The sequence below is a fragment of the Frieseomelitta varia genome, unplaced genomic scaffold, assembly GCF_011392965.1.
Source record: "Frieseomelitta varia isolate USP_RPSP 00005682 unplaced genomic scaffold, Fvar_1.2 scaffold_239, whole genome shotgun sequence".
Taxonomy (NCBI): Eukaryota; Metazoa; Arthropoda; class Insecta; order Hymenoptera; family Apidae; genus Frieseomelitta; species Frieseomelitta varia.
In genome coordinates, this window is record NW_025109967.1 from 924,058 (window position 1) to 944,936 (window position 20,879).

At 41.5% G+C, this 20,879-nt stretch overlaps 1 protein-coding gene across 4 annotated transcripts in view; it reads right to left on the minus strand.

The window, feature by feature from the left end:
• The window catches only part of LOC122527920, a 309,050-nt gene that overhangs the window by 248,131 nt on the left and 40,040 nt on the right, over window positions 1–20,879 (minus strand). For 3 of the 4 annotated variants that reach the window (XM_043652506.1, XM_043652505.1, XM_043652508.1), the window contains one exon: window positions 8,354–8,524. In XM_043652506.1, the coding sequence (XP_043508441.1) occupies window positions 8,354–8,517 (164 nt within the window). In that variant the 5' untranslated portion in view covers window positions 8,518–8,524. Of the gene's footprint in view, window positions 1–8,353; window positions 8,525–8,742; window positions 9,400–20,879 lie in introns of those variants that run through there. The other variant, XM_043652507.1, reaches the window with a different exon arrangement.

Sequence of the window (20,879 nt, forward strand, 5' to 3'; positions counted from 1 at the left end):
ACGATTAGCTTCGGCAAGGATGTCGAACGACCAAGTGCGTCATATCGATCCTCACCTTAACGCCACTTCCATAAGGTTAACGACCTTATCATCTGATAAACTATTCACCGTGTGAATAATTGCTATGTGATTCACCACGGTGCTTCGGCCATCATCTGACAACCGTTTTGAGAATGATTTAAAACTATAACTTCGCGCCCTTATGCAACGACGCGTCGCCTCGACGTTATTCTCGTAATTTTTCGTCAACGTTTAACGCTTAATGGCGATAACAATGATGCTAACTTAAGCCACTAATTTGTGAATTTGTGAACGGCGCGGTGTTAATAAAAAGATCAACAATATATTACAATAGTAGCCATTAAGAAGAAGCAATCTATCGACGACTCGAGTTCAGTCAGTCAGGTTGATTTAGAACCCAGTAGACTAATTGATTTTGTTTAAATCACTGCAATATCTTCTGATCATTGAAACTTTAAACGAACAAGCACCGACTTGACAATTACTATTATTAGATATATACTATATTATATACTATCATAAAGATTATTAAAAGAACGTGGTATTCTTCGAAAGAGAGACAAAGTTCTGAAATACTAGCAGCTTGTTGAAAGGTCGGACACCGAGTGGACAGAAGTCACAGCAGCGAGCAGCACGGAGCAGAGGGCTGAGAAAATAATCCAGCTGGCGCTACCCCGCAAGTGTAGCGTGGCGCCCACCAACGGAGACGCTCGAAAACATTAGGCGTCGCGACGTCCATGGTTCCCCTGATTGCCACCAGATCGAGATACAACTTTACTTTAAATCGTGACACCAGGTATATACGCGTACGTATATATCGCGCGCCGATAAAACAGGATCATTGATCCGGCCATAAATCTTTGATCGATTCAATTATGCTAATCACGGTAAAATAAGTTGCACAACGATGTTGGGGATCGTAATATCGGCAGCTTGTAACGAATAAATCTTTCTGCTTTTTCATTGCGATCGATCTTGTTCCGTGATAACGTTGCGAAAAGAACGTGACGCGAATTCCATGGGAAACACGCGCTTATGAGACTCTGAATATATTTGTTACATCGCGAACATTTGCATATCCCATCCCCGTGTTGCATCGAAAAAGCAAGGAAGAAAAGGTGAAAATACGAGAAACGGACGAAGTGTTATTGATGTTATTTTGTCTGGGGAACGTCAGGAGTGCCAGGACCACACTGAATAACACGAAGCTACGACAAGTGCATACAATATTTTGGCTCGGATATACGGCGAGAGATAGGCAGTGTGGAGAGAGAGAAACGTTCTCTTTAACCAGCAGGCACTTTAACCAACTTAACCATCACTGACTCGTTATAGCATAACGGTTCGACAGTCGACAAAGGTGCGAGATCGCGCCAATCGAAGCGACATCCTCGATTATCACGCGTTCACAGCTTTCTAAAGGCCCGAAAAGCACGACAGAGGGTGTGCGACGAGTGAACCAGAGAAGAACGGGGCGCAAGCAGGATGAAAGAATACAAAAGGGGTGAAATCGGCGAGCCTGTCGATTCGAATAGATTGGAGGCTCGTAACACGGGTATAGAGGATCACGGAGCATCTGTCAAACAGTATCTTTGAAACTAAAAAAAGAAAAAGTATTCAGTCTCAAAGGTTTGAGTACGCACGTAATCCTTGAGTTTGGTCCCTGATTCTTTATTTTTTTCATCTCAGTTCGTCCTTTTTCATTCCTTGATTTCTTTTGAAACACTCCAAAATGAAGTGGTCTATGGGACGATTAAAATTTCAAACTTACGTGGACGCTAGCGACTATTTTTTCTCCAGTGTGGCGAAGTAATTATTTAAAACCACTGAATCGATTTGTCGAGTGAAATACACCGAAAACCGGGTAATATTAAGCATGTCAAATTAATCAAAAGAAATTAAGGAAAGAGTAACGTTCTTCGAAATCAAAATATTCGACTAGGTTATGAAGTGCTTATCAGAGTCGATCCGTGCAGTGACAAAGGAAAAATACGAAAAGACGTGCGTGGAAACAGTGCCGAATGGTTTACCTGCAATGCTATTTTTACGCAACCGGTGCGTAAGCGTAGCGAAAGACAGAAAGAGCGAGAAAGAGAAAACAGAGAAAAAGAAAGCGAACCGAGTTTGCCAGAGGAACTATAGAGAATTATATACGTGGCTTGGCACCCTTTTTGCCGCTCGTGAACACAATGAGCGGCTTTGTTGAAAATTTCTGCGGGCTTTTGACCCCAGTTTTCCCTGTACACCCACCCTGCCTCTCACCATTTTCGCCCGTACATTTCGTTCCCCAATATTCCACCGATCGGCTCATACGTCACTGAGTTCCCATAGGAAGATTCCCGTTCCCCATTCGGCGCCGATCCCGTGAAATCTGGCTCATTAAATCGCTCGACGTATTTCGAGATGGCGCGCCCATACGCGCTTCCAGCATCTATCAAAAGTTTTCCTTCTATCATCTTCGTGATGCGTTTGCACGCGTTAAGATAGATCAAGTTTCTCCCCCTTTCAAACCTTCTCCCTTACGACAATGAATATATTAAATATAAACAGATTAAGTGCAACTTTTCGGGGGAATTTTCTCAATTTCCCATGATCCTTCTTTGACCATGCAACGTTAGATGAATCGTTAGAGGCGAGGGACAATCCCAAAAGCAACACGAATAGCAAAATTATTCAGAAAGAATCGTTACGAGTATTTGAAATTATTTATAAAGCAGACTGGTTTCAACGGTCGCTTTATCGCCGCTAATGAGCCCGCAAGCTCTCGAGGAGACAAGTAAATCGTTGATGCAATTATGGTATCGGATCTTGTGAAAAACAAATCTCGTTAAAAGTAAGCAGGGAACGTGGAGTCTATTAGGAGCGAGCGCGAGATACAAGAACAGATACGGAACGGATAAAATACAATGACCATGAGGATCGGCATGGAGGTTCTGGCTTATATACAGACGAACAAAAAGATCGGATACAAATGAAAAGACTCTTTTGCAGATTAACCTTACATAACGAGCAAAGGTTTCGAGCGACGGCATTCGCGAATACCACCAAAATCGATACCATCAGATACAGCACTGTTTTGATTCTAGTTGTGTCCACAGCTACTTTGCTACATGACATGCATTCCTCTTTATCTTTTTTCCTCTTACGTCTAGGCAATATGGACGTCGAAATGAACGTGCTAAGAAAAAAAAAAAAAAAAGAAAAAACGAATACGTGCATGCTGTTGACTTGACAACAGAGGAGAACGTTTTGCAGACCCGACGGCGAAAAAGCAAGTTCAGGTTCCGTTTCATTTGTCACGGTAAATAGTAACAAACGTTGTTTCCGTATCGCTTCATTAACACAAACTGGTCGATAAACTTTTCCAACCACGGAATTTTTGATCGATCCGCACGCACCGTCTCGGTCGCGTCATTTGGAAATAAAAATCGTATCGAAACGCTTTGCGTCAGTTCACCAGTTTGAACTGGTGATTTGAATGGAACTTGGAGTTATTCGTCCTTCTACTTCTATACCCGATCTAATCTTTTCGTTTAAAACGAAATCCACGTTATCGATATTTTGTTTGGATTCTAATCGCTCGTCGATTCATACGTACATTTATTCATTAGCCATAAATACCGTGACTAATAACCTTGAATTGATTTTTATGTTATCTAATCTTGTTTTATTTCAAATCTTTTTACTATTTTCGTGGAATTGTAAATTATCTGCTAAATTATCTGCCAATAGTTGAAAAGTACGTGCATAGTAAAATGATCATTTTGGCCGTTTTATAATCACCAACGTGTACCGCGGGTCGTATCAGACTGTAAAATTTCACGATTCGCATCGGTAATTCTTCGTCCAGTGAGACGAGTGCGCGCGTATATGAAGTACCCATCAAGCCGAAACCGAGCCTTCCATTGCTCATTGAAACTATGCTAAATACTCCCTAATGAATACATACACGGGTAACTCTCTTTGGTACAAAGCCACTCTTTGCTTTATATAAAGCGGCAGCTATCTATTTACCATGTGGTCGACAGAATTTCAGCCTATGCTGAAAGATCTAATGAACCTTTAGCTGTTCCGCACGGAGTGGCGCGCTGTGGAGTACCGGCTATTGCCGGCCGGGGATCGGCTCCTACGTTCATAGTCCGTCGCTAATTAATTAAAAAATTAGATTAGAAAAATTCGCACCGTTGCGAACATGTTGGATAACTGGCCCATTCTTGCGGATATCACGCTTTAAACTTCTCGACGTTGCTCGTTCGATCCGTGTTTCACAGTGAAAACGGAAAATTGTTTTTATTACCTTAAAACAACTACACGACGATCATTCTCGTCGTACAGGATACTTGATCAGGATTCGTGAAAAAAAAGGGGAGAGGGAAGAGGGAAGAGAAAGAGAAAAGAGAAACGAAGAAAACTAAAGAGGGATAAGAGGAAAAGGTTCGACGAGCGCATGGAATGCAGACGCGGGAGACTCGCAACCGCGGGAATTTGGTAGTCGGTCGTCGAGACAGGTAATTAGCCCAAACCAATGAAATTAAAACGATCTTAATCCGTGCTATACGCGAGTTTTTATCCATTGCCGGCTACATCCGCTATTACAGCCAGTTCAGATAGAGCGACCGTTGCGAGGCGACGCGTTGGTATACTTGTACAGTAAATAATATATAAAACGCCTCTCTCCTCTCTCTCTCCCCACCCCCTTCTTTCTCTTCTCTCTTGCGTCAATTTATTCCTTTTAGATAGATATCAGTAAAGAGACGTCTGGAGAATACGCTTCTACAATCGAGCAGATTTCAATGTCTAATTAATAGAATGCAGATTTATCCTGACTGTTACATATAACAGTCAGGCGATATACGCACCGAAATCACATAGATGTAGCTTTAAGCCGCTTACAACCACTTGTACAATCACTTGTGTAACGACGGAAACCACTTTTCGAGATAAGTTGTAGATCTCTAATCTCTTAGTCTTTCTCTTTCCGTTCTCTCGCCCACACCCAGACACTTGCATGCTCCTCTCCCAACGCTTCTGTCTCTCGTTAAACCACCAGCCCCGGGGATTAAAACCCTCGCCCGTTCGTCGAATATTCGTACGAGAATCGTGCCGGGTTTCCAGTTGTGTCTGTTACCAACTTTTTGGGAATTTGCTGCTATTAAATTCGCAGAGGAAAACAATATTCCACGTTAATTAACGAACGACGCTTTTTAATCGACGTAATGACTCTCGCTTGGATATCAGAGACAAAGTTAGTGGAAGAGGGATATTTTGTTTACACGTTCGCACTCGACAAGTAGCAGTCCTTACCGTGTTTTAATAACGTATTAATGTGTACGTGTGTACGTGTCGGCAACGACACAAAGATACTGTCTGTGTTAGTTAGTTGCTCGGAGAAACACAGGAGAATGAACCCATGAAAATGGAATAAGGGCGGGGATTTGATTTCCATCTCGTGGAAAAAACTCCAGCCGTTAAGTAATTAATTTCACGGTGCAGCGGGACTCGTTAAAAATTTGAACAACCAGCCCGGCCATCGATCGCGAACACCGCGCGATACGAGAACACGAAATTTGCTGAATTTTGTCTTTTACCTTACGTTCGTTTCGTATTATTCTGTAAAGCAGAATTCAGTCGAATTCAGTCGTTCGCTATTCCACATAAACTTCGACCATAATCATAGGGAAACCAAGGACGATTACGGTAAAAAAATACGCGTACTTTTTGCGAATTGACGCAGCTCCGGCGCTACTGCAATTTGTAAGATCAAGATCAAAATCAAACGGGGAGTTTACGATACGAGATTTTTTGCAATTTTTGCGATACGAGAAGATACGATAGTTAAACCAGCAAAGAGAAACAAAATAGAGCTGGCAAAGGGATAGCTCGAATGCAGACACGTTGAAAACACATCTCTTTACTGGATTATGGGACGTCGGGGAAATGAATTCGCTACTTGCTCGAAAGATATGGTACTCCGTTAAGTCTTCTACGTGGCTGGAATGCGCCACGAAACACAAGTTGCACAGTAAATGGTTGGCAATGTGCACTATACATTTTACGGTTCTATCGCAACTACGTCAGTCCGCCACCGCGTCGCGATATAACGAGTCTGACTGGACGCAGCCAGTTTTCTCATCCCACTGCCATGTTCTTCGATACCCGAACAGGAATAACATTCCCCTTAATAACCCGCATTAGTTAACAAGCTATTAAAAACAACACAATAAAAAACAATGAACGCAGCTCGATCCAGTATCCACGGTGCAATTGGACTTGCTAATCTTGCTAGAGATAGAAAAATCGAACGATTGGATGGAGAAAACGGACGATAGTCGTTTATGTACTTTAGAGTTAATACGATAGTGTAAGGAGCAAGTGGTAAAGAACCCCTCGAATCCGTGTACCGGCGAATTCAACGTGTGGTCGAAGTAGATTGGTCGAAGAGATCGGTAAAGTGGTCGGTGGTCTCGTGTTTCGTAAACTTTAATCAGACGGGCCAAACTCTCCGTATTTCGCTGCTATGCCGTATTTAATGGAGCCTATTCTGGTCTTAGCCTATTGCCGGAAACCTCCGCAAAATCCCCCTAAACCGCAAGATAAAGTTGTATGCTCTATCGGAAGGGACCACGGGTGAACAACCACGTCACTTTGCCAGTCACCGCGGCAAGCATTTCTAAACCTTCGACTTGAATTCATTCGCGCTTAAGAACGCTTCGCCAACCCTTATTCCTCTTTTACTAATTCGTTACCAGTTACTCCTTATTTATAAAAAATTCTAAAATGCACAAATTCTAAAAAGCTTCTACAATCGAACGTTTAATGCAATTGAACTAAACATATCGTTACTAGCTATACTTTTTATAGAAACTATACGAAATACTGTACATACATAGATGAAAACATCTTGAAATGACCGCTAGTAGCTCAGTAAACTTTGATCAATCGAGATCAAACTCTGCGTAGTTCTGATCTTACTTAATAGTTCTCTCTCTCTCTCTCTCTCTCTCTCTCTCTCGCTCCCCCCTTTTCTGATATTCCACAAAAATGCGGATTAAAATCCGAATGTCAGGAAGTGATATACGACCCACGGTTCGTCAATAATTCTTTTCTTCACTGTTTAGATATTTGTGACGAAAATGATTGCAAGCATGCGCAATGTACAAAGCAGACTTATCATCTGTCACTCCGATTATCGATAGATATCGATTTCGAAAAAAATTCACAAATTTTGCTCATTTTTTTTTACAGCTAATAGTACAATAATATTAGTTCAAATGAATCAAATTGTGTTGAAATCAATATGAAGCAAATGAAAATAATAGCAAAAACAGTGACAATTTTGAATAAAAATATGAAGAATTAATTAATTATAAGCTATAATAGAATAGTCGTTAATGTCATCGCATCGTAGAATCAGATCAATGGAACTTGATCATTGGAATGGATCACTCTATTCACATTCTGAATTTACACGATTTAAAATTTTGCTTTACAAAACGAAATATTTCAAGAATAAACGATAAAACACGGAATAATTCGCGAGCAGCGATTAAAAATGTTATATTCATTAATAAATGAAATGCCCAGAAGTTAATTAAAAGTTAATGTAACTTCTTATTAAGAACCGTTTGTATCATGTAAATACCTTTTTGTTATTAAAACAAAATCCATCAATCGAACCATAATTATTTCTAATGATTTATATAGTAATATATGTAATGATTTATATAGTATTTATATAGTAACGTTATTTTAATATTTTATAATTTTAATTATTATATTCTAATAATTATGTTCACAATCATTCACCATATAATAATGGCCGCTCTGTTGACTAAAGATTTTGCCAAAAAAAATATTTTCATAGCACAGACTGTTTTTAATCAAAAGTAACTTATATTGGTTAGATTATGAATTCTCCATATAATATTGTGTACTCCGTCTCGTATTCTAATATTTCATTGTAGTTAGTTGGTATTAATAGAGAATAGTGAAATCGAGATTTGATAAATTACAATATATGTAGACACGAGTACTTTAAGTCATGAAATTTAAGTCGCGATGCAAATGGGTTAAGGATCTCCTTGCGAAAATAATTTCTTCAATTCTATAATTATATATATAGACAGATAATGTTCACTGAATATTATCCTGTAAACAAGATATATCATGCAATTAGATTACATTTGTGCTCCTATTTCTTATGCGCTATGAGCGAAACGCCATTTTATTCACGCCGTTTATTCTTATCTTTACTTTCGCCGATAGTCTGGCGTTTCTGGTCGAACGAAACGAAAAAATGCGATACGGACTATCGAGAACATAATTTACTTACTTTTGCTGATTATTGTTCGCGGTGGGCATAGGGGTCGGCACCCTCGGCGGCGGAACTGGTATCGCTTTTCTTCTTCCTCCACCAGTTTGATGTATGGTCGGAGTAACGCGTCCGGTCGGTGCTATCCGGCCAGCCGTTCGAGCTTTCTCCGTCCGTACTTCCATATCGTTTCTGCAAATAATCCAAAATGTCGCATTGTCAAACCTTCAAAGATAAAACTTGACAGATTCTTCTTTCTATTTTTTTCATCTTTTTCTCGTCGACTGATTTCCACGCGCATGTGCCCCTCTCTTTACGTACGGTGCACGTAAAGAGAGAGAGAGAGAGAGAGAGAGAGAGAGAGAGAGAGAAAAGAACGATCCAGAAATTGCAACGAAGAAATGACTCACGTAAAAGGCAGTCGACAAAAAAAACGAAATTATTACGAGACGCATTAGTAACCGGGACACAAAAGTGCCATTTTCTCTTGTGCTCGCAAGGCCAGGCAGACATCACAGGAATTGCCGACAAACTTGGAAAGAGCAATGCCGAAAGTCGTGTGCACATTGTGCGGAGTATACAGAAGAGAGGCCCGTGGAAAGGAGACGGAAAAATCACAGAGACCGGAGCGCGCGAGATCGGAATCAGTTCCCTCGCTTTTCTACGCGCTTTGTGCGTCACATGCTTTCGCGAAATTCTGTTCAATCTTCCAACATTTTAATTATTTTCGCAACAATTTTCACCGATAATTACACAGCTAAACAATACGTTATTCTCGCGTGCTCGTATTTCTTCTTTACGTCACCAGCATGCAATCTCACATCACCGTTAACTGTACAATTAATTTTCCATTATTTTTTCTAACTTTTGTATTTCAATGCATACATATCCGCGACAATTATTTTTACAACTGCATCAGGAAAAAGCAGCCATTTGCGTTACGCGAAACACGAATATCAGGCGAACGTGTGTTCCTAATTAACTGCATGCTCTTGCGGTTAATTTACGTCGATAAAAACGATAGAATCTAGTCTGGTCTCGGTATTTCAGTCTGGTATCACCGAGACGGTCGCCTATCTGTGTGCGAATGCGTCGAACACGCTGCATAGGAAGTATGTAGTACGTACATGCACGTAGCATTTGCGTAACGGAATTTCAATTAATGATCTGCGTACGTCAGACTGCCGCGAGTCATTTCAATGAGCGCTTTCAACGTAGCCCGCCACCGAAGCGACGCCCGCGGTTCCCTCCTCACGTACCGTGCCGTGTAACCTTGCCACCCTCAATTCGGTTCCTATCTTTTTTTTTTCATTTACCGCGCGATTGACTGCGTCACCAGTGTTCACGTGGATTTCAATAAACACGTGACGCGTAGCCTCCTCGACGCTTTTGAGATCGAAAGATAACTTTCCGAGCACGGAAATCGACATTTCCATCGCAAGAAAAAGAAGAGAAAAAAAGCCGATTTTCGGTTGACAAGCGAAAACTTGCGAAAAGCGGAGCCTTCAGTTCCACGGCTCGTACTGGAGGAAACGCCAATTGTAGGAGGAACAGCGTTCGAAAGTACTCGCAGATCTTCTCAAGCGTAATTTGAAATCATGAGGCGTCAAAAGATGTTCGAGAAGGGAAAACAAGTAGGTAAGAAAAAAAGTTAAAGTTACATGCTGTACACTTCTGAAGCCCCTCGGAGGTTCAGTCATTACCGCGTTCGGAAAAACATAATGTATCGCGAGCAGGAGCGGAGAGTGTAGAGTTGAAAACGAGTTGGAAAAAGGCAATTCTTTGAAGAGGCAAACGGTGCGACGGATACTTGTGCGCTCTCGTATCTCATCTATATCTATTCTTCGAAATTCGCCGGTTTCGTAATTCGATTGTTCTACAGGAAGAAGTTCTATTGTGCAAGCTTCTACGGGATGCGTGTATATCGTTAAGAAGGCGGAAGACCCGAAAAATACGATAGCTACTCGATTCGTTTTCATACTCAATAACTCTTCAATCGGAACTAATCGAAAAGTAGAGCAATTGAATATTAATTGTCCAAATTAGAAAAATGAAAGGAAGTTAACTTCCTTATTGTCCGTAACAGAATATTCCATTAACCATCAACCTAATTTCTTCGACGCGTACTACGAACTCGAATAGATTCTAACGATTCGTCTTCCGCTCGTCACTTGAGTAAATCGTATGCGAAACACGATGAAAATAATTCAACTGGCATGCGCATAAATTACGCAGGAAGGAAGATTGCGCAAACAAGTGTGTCCGCCCGACTCGAAATCTTGGTTCCTTGCAGCCTTGACGTTGGTACAATTGGAATATCGACTCTCGATAACGGTAATTCAACTGTGAGGACAATCGAATTAACAAAGGCTTTAACGCGCGATATGTACATACCTCTGCGACACGCTTGGCTGCGACACGCAATGAACTGCACCGAACACAATGTATACAATGAGCTTATTAAGACTGAATACGACTCAATTATGCGAGTCGCAATCGACGCAAATTCTCATCTAGATGTCTTCGAAATGATATTGCGTTTTGCCAAAACGCAAACTAGTGACACACGCACGTATCGTCAACTGAACTTGATGAATCGAAAAACAGAAATAATTCGCACAGACGACTCGAAAAATTACGACGCTTTATTGATCGACTTTCAATGGAAACTAGTTTTGGTTTTTATTCAACTATCTACCACAATCCTTTTTCGTTTTCGATGCATCGCCTTGCTCGACGACTCATTTCTCCGGTCTAAACTCAATCGAACGACCCGAGGAAAGAGAAAGACGAGTAACAACCCCTTCGAGTTTTCAACAACGAAATATTTCGGCATAAACAGAATATCCTGCGGAAGAAGCCTCGCAGCGATTCGCGAGAATCACCCTTCTTGGTACCCATCGAGGGAGGATACAATCGAAGCAAGAAAAGGATACGGTTCACGCAATCTCTCGAGCGTAGTGCAACATTGTTGTCACGGATGCTTTGCTCTCTCACAAAGAATAGATGGAGGAGTAGAATGCTGTTGGGTACGATCATTATTTCTCGATGTGCTATAGCGTAGCGAGACGGGAACTTCGAGAAGACAATGCACGTAGGCAAGTTGGTTAAAATATGCAGCCCCCGGCGTGCGTGGATTCGCGCGTTTTCCGTGTCTACGTGTATCAACGAACACCCGAGCAAGTCTAGAAGGGGTGCGCAGCGGTTGCAGAGTCGCTAGACTCGTGTGTATTCGCAAATAAACGCGACGCGTACACGACGACGTGTATACAGGTGAAAAGAAAAAAAATCTTGTCGACACGACGAGACGAGGGCTCGATGAGGTAGAGAAGGTCAGAGGAAAAGAAAAAAGGGGAAGAGAGAAAGGCAGGGGAAAACAAACTCCTGCCATGGCAGAGCTACGTACAATGGAGGCATCTGCTTAGCAAATTGCGAAAAATAATCACGTTTGCTCGGGATTCATGCACGAGACAGAGACATCTCGAAAGTTGTCGTATCCGTATAACACAATAACACCTACTCGAGAGCCGACAAATGCGCTCAGGAGTGAGAAAGAGAAAGAAAAGAGAGGAAGAGAGAGAAACATACACTTGTGTATAGACAGAAGCCGGGAGGAAAGAGAGAAAAATAAAGCGATGTATTTCTACCGTCATATACATATACATATACATATATATATATATATTTATATATATACGTATCCTGATGAAAACAATATATCGCATTGCGAACGTACGAAAGTTTGTGCTCGTGCATCCAGCCAGCTTACGACGAAACCAGAGAAGAATCTCTTTCTCACCGCGCCGTCTGCTGGTTCTTCGCTCGCCAGGCGATGAATACGCGCACCCCCCTGCTGATCCACGATATCGCGTTTTCTTCTCAACTTCACGACACGATCGCTCTTGAATCCATTTCCGCGGCAGTAATTATTTTTACGGTATATTAAGTCGGCGAGAAAGTTACGCGTTACTGAAATTATGGAAATCGTGCAGCTTGTATTCATCGTTTCACGCTTCCGCTCACACAGCTTCCACAGCGGCCAGAGAACATTGCTCCAGGACGAATTCACCAACACGTACAATTACCATCTATCCATGTAATTTCATGAAATGTTTTCCATTCAACGTATTCTCGTTCTCGTCTTTTACTTTCCTCGCGATCCTGTTGTCCTGATTTGCGCGTCACCTTCTTCTCACATCTGTCGCGCGATACATTCCAAAATCCACAGTCTATTATGTGACTGTGTACTGCGCCGATGAAACTTATTTACGAACAAGTATCACTACACACGTGTAGTCATATTTCTCGTACAATGGCAACATACAATACTGAATCGATTAATTCCATTCAATAGAACAGTAGCAAGGTGATCGGTGTCACGCATCACCGTTGTTGACGCCATTTATTATAACGGGGACCACTTGAATAAGTCTCTAAGCGAGAGAGCAGAACGATATCAGTTACAGAAAAAATATTTCCTTGCCTGCGAACCGGTTATACAGGCAACCGAATATTTATTGGCGATATTTCACGTTACATAGACACTGACGATCCGTCGATTCCTATTAATCATCGACGCTATACTATATGTACTATACCCACTATAGCTTTGTGCGATGGTCCAACTAAACCGCATACCAGAGTTCCTCATCTCATGACGTGATCAGCACATGTTCTCGTGACAATCCCGTGACGAAAATATATGCTTGACGAAACTGCTGCGAATATTCTCTCCGTATTCCTTGTATGATCGCATTTTTATACGTGATGAGTTGCAATAGCCGCGAATGCTCATAGAATTAATACAAAATGGATAACACTCTGCCAACACACAGTCCAAACGTAGAATAGATCCTGATAATGGATATGTATAAACATATACATACGTTTTCAAATCGATGCCACTCTGAAAACGTATCGGTTTCGATTTTTTGACGAAATAAAAATAACATCTCCCATTTCCAAAATTCACAATAAAACATTGTACAAAAGATCAAATAACAAGTAAAATGTTATTTCCCCGGGCCGCGAAATTCATGGCAATCATTGAAATTGACACCCGTTTCGAAATAATTTGATCAATATTTCGGGGATACTGCAAACAAGCCGTGACAATATTTGCACGCGAATGTGATTTAGTTGATATTCGATGTACGTACATACATATGTACATACATACAAATGATCTATGGATCACTTTCACGGATACGGAGAAGGATAGGCGAACTTTATAAATTGGAGACAAATTAGTTTATCTTCGAATCAGTGTTTAGTAGACACTGAAAAGCAGTCAGGCCACCCAGATGCGAAAGGTTGTGCTAAAAATACAGCCTGTTTCTCATCGTACACAGTCTTGCGCCACGTGCCTCTTTGTTTTTCAGTCGCTCTTCACACCATAGTTCGAACTGTGAAATGAAATTTTTGGCCGGATGTTATATAAAGTTGCCATTGCATCGCGTCGTACACCATGGACAAACGAGCGTTTCGACACGTGCGTTCAGCAGATATTTCGACCGATTTTTTTTTTTTTTTTTTCTTTCAACGAAAGACAATACCACTCACTCGATTAATTTTCAATAAATTCGCCGGCTCCGGTGCTGCCAAAATGATGAATTCTAAAATCGATTGTCGGTGAATTTTTTATGGGAAATAGTCGGTGCACGCAGCGAACCCCCTGACGAGAAAAAAAAAGAATTCATGTTTACTCTGCGATGCATTTCGCTCGCCTCGACGAAACGTCCATGTACTAACCATGGGAAAAAATAAGGCAAAGAAGTAATTTACTGGCAAGCAGGAAAAATTTGCCAGCGCACATTCGTTACTCCTGCATTTTTTAACAGAGTTTTTTTCATCAACCACTCGGTTGCAGACAGCATGTTGTACGTTAAACTATAGCAGTTCGAAATGCTCGCGTAGAGAACGCACATCGGCTATGTGAAACAGAAACCAGACTAAATTTCAACGTCGTCGAACAAACATTTTAATAAACGCCCGACCGACCAACGGCTACCTACAAAAAAAAAAGAAAAAAAAGAAAAAGAAGAAAAGAATGGGTTTTCCGTTGAATGTATCTCAATTATCCCGATACCGCTAATTTCATACGCACAGGCAGGATTTTTATCTTTTTAGTGATATCGATACGAAAGTCGCAATAATTAATTTCGTCCCTCGATGACACGTGATATTTTATTCTCATTTCAAACAAAAAACAAATCGATGTAATCGCAACGCACAGTTAGATCGTATCGTCTCGCATGCTATATGACATGCAAACACATTTCATCGCAGATGTTCACACGCTGATACGCTATCCGTTATAAACACAGTTTGAGATCTTTACGTTCATTGATCGTTCATTCTTCTTTCACCAACGTTTGTTCAAATCAAACAGTCACAGTGACTCTTGTCCGTTGACAAGAATGTCGCCAAGTATCCAATACACGATCATGATTGATATTATTTGTCGTCGAGACAGGGAAGCACGTAGAACCGCACGAGTCACTTAATCCTCAGTCAACGATTTTATCTCTTTGTCAAGAGACAAAAGAACGGAATCGATCGTTGAACCGTACGAAGCATGGAGCCGTAAATTCTACAACCGTGGAACGTACAGAGGTACCGATAAGTGGGACATATGGCAGGCAAATACGAGTGGAGCAAAAACAAATAGGTGTTTCTTCCCTAACCTCTGACGATCTTTCAGTCCCCCTTTAACGACGCGGTTGCAATACACGCGACAATGCCGGAGTTAATGAAAGACGTAGGTGCTAGTTATGGATGCCATAACTCAGCTGATAGGGCGTCGTAGCACCACCAAAATCAGTCTGTGCTCTCAGTCTCGCTCTCCTCCCGCAGCCTCCCTTACCACCTCCCCCTCTATGTATGCACGCGTGTATGACTTCTGACTCACAGCCTATGGGGGTTGATCGGGGTGCGAAAAATAGAGAACTGGGGTGGCAGGATACAAAAGCAAGGAGGTATCTCCCTGGTATGCGAGTGTAAGAGAAATTACTAATCACATTTATGTACATATGTACATACGTACGTATGTACGTGCACACTGTACTGCCCGTGGGCATTCGAAATATTTGAAATAATGAAAAATGTTTCGTGTTTGTTTCGCGTGTCGATCGCGATTGTTCCGAGGCTGCAATGTATGGCGCATATCTTCCTGCGCTCTCGCAAATCGCGTTTTCTATTACCGAAAAATTGTCGTCCCCTTTAATCTGCCCCATCTTCAGCTCTCCGCTTATTTTGCCTCGACCCTTCTTCAACATGTCTTGGAATCGTGCAATTAATCCGCATTCATCAAAAACGGGTTACCCTTTGCAATTAGAAGTTGCTTGCAGTATACATAGCGTACATTATGAGTAAGGGGCGGGGTGGGGGGGGGGGGGAAGAGGCGGCAACGACACGCAGTAAGCATCTTAATTTAATTAATTAACGAGATGCCGGAAGTAGGCAGGCTTTTTCTTCAACTTCTTTGTTATATTCGTTGCTGTCTCCTACCATTCAAGGAAATTCGCTGCAATTCCTGCTAATGAAGACCCACGCGTTCTAAAGCACAAACAATAAACAGTACTTAAGTCAAAGTACGCAATAGAGTACACATCAGGCCGTTTTACCTTGCTCACCACCTTCTCTCCTCGGCTCTTTCCTTGCAGGAAGGAGAAGACTGCTTTCTTGCTACCTTACGCATGCTTCCTCCGGACTGTTCAGTTAAACTACTGAATCTAGCCTGAAAACAGGATGCAAGCTCCCGCCGTTTTTTCATTTCGCCTATCTTTTATACTATTTTTCCTTTCCCTCTTCCTTTCTTTTTCTTTTTCACGTCGGCGCTGCACCCTGTCGTTCATTCTAGCGCAAACGTCGCAGCACTTTTCGTTTCGACCCGTAACATGTTTTGCTCGCGAACATTGCTCCCCGCAATGCCGTTTTTTTTACAGGCCGCGGCAGTCTAAGGATTAGCGATGCTCGCTTAACCATCTGCCGTGACTATCGCGAGTCGCGTTTCTTCCGGCTTGCCGGCTGCGTTCTGTTTAAAAGCTCGACTTAATTAGAGAGCGCGCGTACAACCGCGCGGATATCTTTTCAAGCAATCTCTTCTTTCAGTGAAACGCGTTACGCGTTACGCGTTATCGCTTTCACGTTTAGAAATCGACCTACCAATCTAACAAAAAATGAAATAAAAGGAAACAGCATTCGTTTCAACATCATTCAGACAATAACGAATCGATTACGACATCAGTTTCCGATCGTTTTTCGCTTGTCAAAAGAGAGAGAAAGAACGGACCGAAGAAGAATAAGAAAAACAAGCATTTGAATCCTCTTAACTGCTTCCGACCAGATCATGAACCTCTTTATGTCAAGAACGTCTAATCGCATTTCTCTCAGCGTCCGATCATTAAACGATCCAGCTCCCTTTCTGCAATCGTCTCTGATGCAGCATGTGCCAGCTGAAATTGTTCACCCCTCTGTTCTATTACCTTCTTCGCTTTCGTTCGTCAATCATCACCGACCAAGTCGAATCGTCTCTACATTTAACTTCACTGCTAATCAGTGTCTCGTAATTGTTACATTGTTATACAATTTCCTTGTAACTTTAATATCATGACTTCAATATCATCTCTCTGTATGTATGTATATAAATTTGAATATCTGAATGTTTAAAAAACAAAGTATCAATGGAAAAAAGCCCAAACAATAGCCTTTCAGTTAGTTTTTTTTCTTTTTTTTTTTTTTTTTTTTTTTTTTTTTTTTTTGTTGCTCTTTGTCGTACAACGTTTGACACGTTGATTTAGACAAAACGCGAACCAACAAGCAAAATGGTCCAACTATAGCTTACGATCGATGCATCGAGTATCGATCGCTCCACAAGTCACCGGAGTCTCCTTTAGACGACGCTGTCTATGGAGATCAGAATGCTGCAGAGCTTGGCGTTGCATTTAATCACGACGTCGCCCATTACCTCGTCGCATTATGACTCTATCGTCGCAGACCGTGCGGTGCATGAATCGCGTATGCTCACACGCGATTCATCCTGCTCGGGCATACACAGAAACATGGCCTTGTACTTGTACGAGAGTCTTTACAAGCGGATCGTATAAATTTAGCGAGAAACGTGTCTCGTTTTTTCGGCGTCATAGAAATTCCAGTTTTGTAGCTCGCGCGACATTCATTTAAATTGAAGATAATTTAATTGCGACCGTATTCTGTCGTTCACGATTCACTTACATATTACATAATATGTATGTTTTTCGTTTACATCTGTCTGATCGAAATTTTATATTTTCAGAAAAATATTTTTATACAATTTTGTATTGGTATTAAAACGGTTTATACGTACGTGTATGAATTTTATATAAGACTAGTTTAAAAATATAAAAACTGAGATATTTGAAAATTTAGGTTCACAAAGATTCCAAAATCGGGCTAACAAACGGGCTATCTCGATCGATTTCTCTAAATTTAATACTTCAAGATAGACGATTGAAAATAAACAGAAGACCTGATTACAATTTTCAAATGATAAAACGAGATGGACGAAGAAGGAACAATTGGTCCAATTTCGCATTTGGGCTAACATCGTTCTAGAATTAGACAGGATTAAACAAGAAATTTGCTATTTGATTAACTAATAACGGAGATGACAATACACACACGCGCACACACACATACACATATGTATATAAATATTCATCGATTCCAGACATCCTCTCCCCAGGTAGTGTATAGTACTTAGTCGTTCAGCCTTTTAAATATTCTTGATCGTTTCCAATTCGAACGAACTCGAAAGTCATACTCGACACGAATGAGAAATCACTAGCGAGGATTATCTAGGAAAAGCAAACAAACGCACGAGAAAGACGCTGAATTATAACTGATGATTGGTGAACCCACGAGCGTGCCACGATTATTTTCCTTCGTTAGATATTAACTTCGAAATAATCCGGGATAAGTGGGAAATATCTCTTTTATTCCCCCGCGCTGACTGAAAAGTAATAAAACTGGATTACGCAGCGAAGCCCTTGTCAAGTCGAATCTCGTCCCTTCCAGAAGCGGAAAAATGGATTTTATGGTATCGAGGGGGGTAAGAAAGGCTGACTCTCTGACTGACTGACTGACTGATATCGAACCTTCCATACTTTTATCGCGACCGGTTCGAATTTTTATACACAGTTTAATAATAAACAGTTTATCTGTCTGTCGAGTCTAAGCGGATTATCGGTGCTTCCCCATCGTGTAACACGAGACGAAAGATAGGAAAGACGCGACCCTTATCAATTATCACCGCCCTTCTTCCAACGCGTCACCCCGCCCCCCCCCCCCACTTTCTCACTCTCTCTCTCTCTCTCTTCTCGAATGTATGCGTCACGTAACAACAACATGCACGATTTCTGAATATTCATAAGCGACACCTCGTCACCCTAACGCATCCCTCGCGTAATCAATGTCCCATGTCCATCCTTTCAATTTGTCAGGCCGGATTCAAAGGATTCGCGAGAATGGGTAAACCCTTGTATCGAACGAATCATCTGATTGATTTTCTTTCTCGACGGAAAAACTGAATTCGCAATACTAATATTATCCGATATTATCCACATTTCAAATAACAAATTAGGCGAAGAAACTTACAATTACAATCGAGACAAAGAACTGTGATCAGCATATGGAAAATGCAGAGCGGGAGCATCGCATCGAGTGGAAATTAACGATTAAAATCCCAACGGTAGCATTACCGGGTGAAAATGGTAAAAGGAACGTGGTTCGAGGGTGCTAGTGGACTCATGTGTTCGAACGTTGGTCGCGTTTAAACCTCGATCTGCATTTAAATTGGCCTCTATGCCAATTCACGTGCCTCTATACGTTGCCATGTTTTCCTACACTGCGAGTTCGACCAGTTTGTTGTCGTTTCTACCCTTTCCGGTTAGGTTGCTATCGTAAGCCCTCCATTACTTTCGATTCCCTGCCCATTTCCTTGAGCTTAATTAATTATTCATTTATTCGCAGATCTCTTTTAACTAGTCGCCGCGCCGGAAAGAACAAAAGTCGATCGTATACGTTCGTTTAATTATATTTTAACGAGAATGGGCCATAAGCGACGGGTTGTGTCGAATGAAAGAGGAAGAGACGTCCAAGAAACACAATTTCAACAAGGAAATGAATCGTGTGAATCTTTTGCAAATTAACGACAGAGGGGCTAATAAAATGAATAAGCGATCCTCAACTTCATGAACGAACAAAATTGCATAATTAACTTAGCTACCTACTAAGACAGAGGCATGCATATGTGCAAGTGGAAAAAATTCAATCTTTCGGATAGAAAATCGAACGTTAACCATTCCCTGACCTCGGTTTCGTCAATTAACAGTTAGCAACAGATCTGTTTCCAGATCTGTGTTGCCTGAATAGTTCTCTTCCATTCGGGAAAGGAAAAATTTCTGGTTATTGTCATGTTCAAGCACCTCGTTGAACGTTAGCGAAGCTCGCTGCTACGCCTTCTGCGATAAAAACGATAAAATTAATAAATACAGATCGTCGTCTATAAAACGAGCTCCGACGATATCTATCCTGGCCTATATCTGCTTCTTCCTCGAGACTCTTCAGTCTAAATGAAATGCATCGTGCAAAACGAAGCTCGCTAACATTCAAACAGAACGCTGAAAAGGTTCAACTTCAACTCGGACGCGGAATCGTTGAAATTAAACGAGATAGTCTCTTTTCAAGTCAAATACCCAGATAAATTGCATGACATTTTTTTCAAAGCATCCTCGTTAACCTAGTTGCAATGCACAAGTTGCTGGCATAAAATATACCATAGAGAAGAAAAAGAAATCCAAGTCTCCATCTGAAAGATGAAGCGACACAGCGATACGAAGAAAGAGATTATCCACTGATTTTTTAATATTACTGCCATCTAGTTGTGGCAGGGAATTGATTATCACGAGTCAAGAAGCGTTATTATTACTCTCGTCTGGCGAGAAGCATTTGGCCGGACACGGAGTGATGAGCGAGAGCACGAACAGAAAGTCGAACAAGGTGACGAGAACTTAAGTCGAGTGATAGAGACTCTGACGAAATGATGGGGGTCTGATGATTACAGAGATCAAAGCAAGCAATCACTAGACAACGAGAGGAGAAACTGCTGAAACGAGGGTAGAACTGTGTGGTGCGGTTGAAATTTGTAACAGTGTCTCCTAGCGAGTCCTGCTGTTCTACCCCTATCTCTCAATCTCCCTGTGCTTACACCTATGCGTATCTCGACTCTCGAGAACCGGTCACTGAACATTATCCTGAACTAGCGCGGTACCTGGTGATTCGTCATCAGAGAACCGTTCTCGTCCGTTGTTACATCGTCAGCACTAGTGTCATCGGTGTCTCTCGTACGACTGCACACAGACACACAGACCCACCCTTCGACGCAATTCAAGTACACCCTTGAGACGCTACGTAACTGCACCGAGAGTTCTTCCGCACCTTTTTTTTTTTTTCCTTTCTTCCTTCCTTTCCTCTTGTGCGTTCTCGTCTTTCGACTGTGCTCCAGATT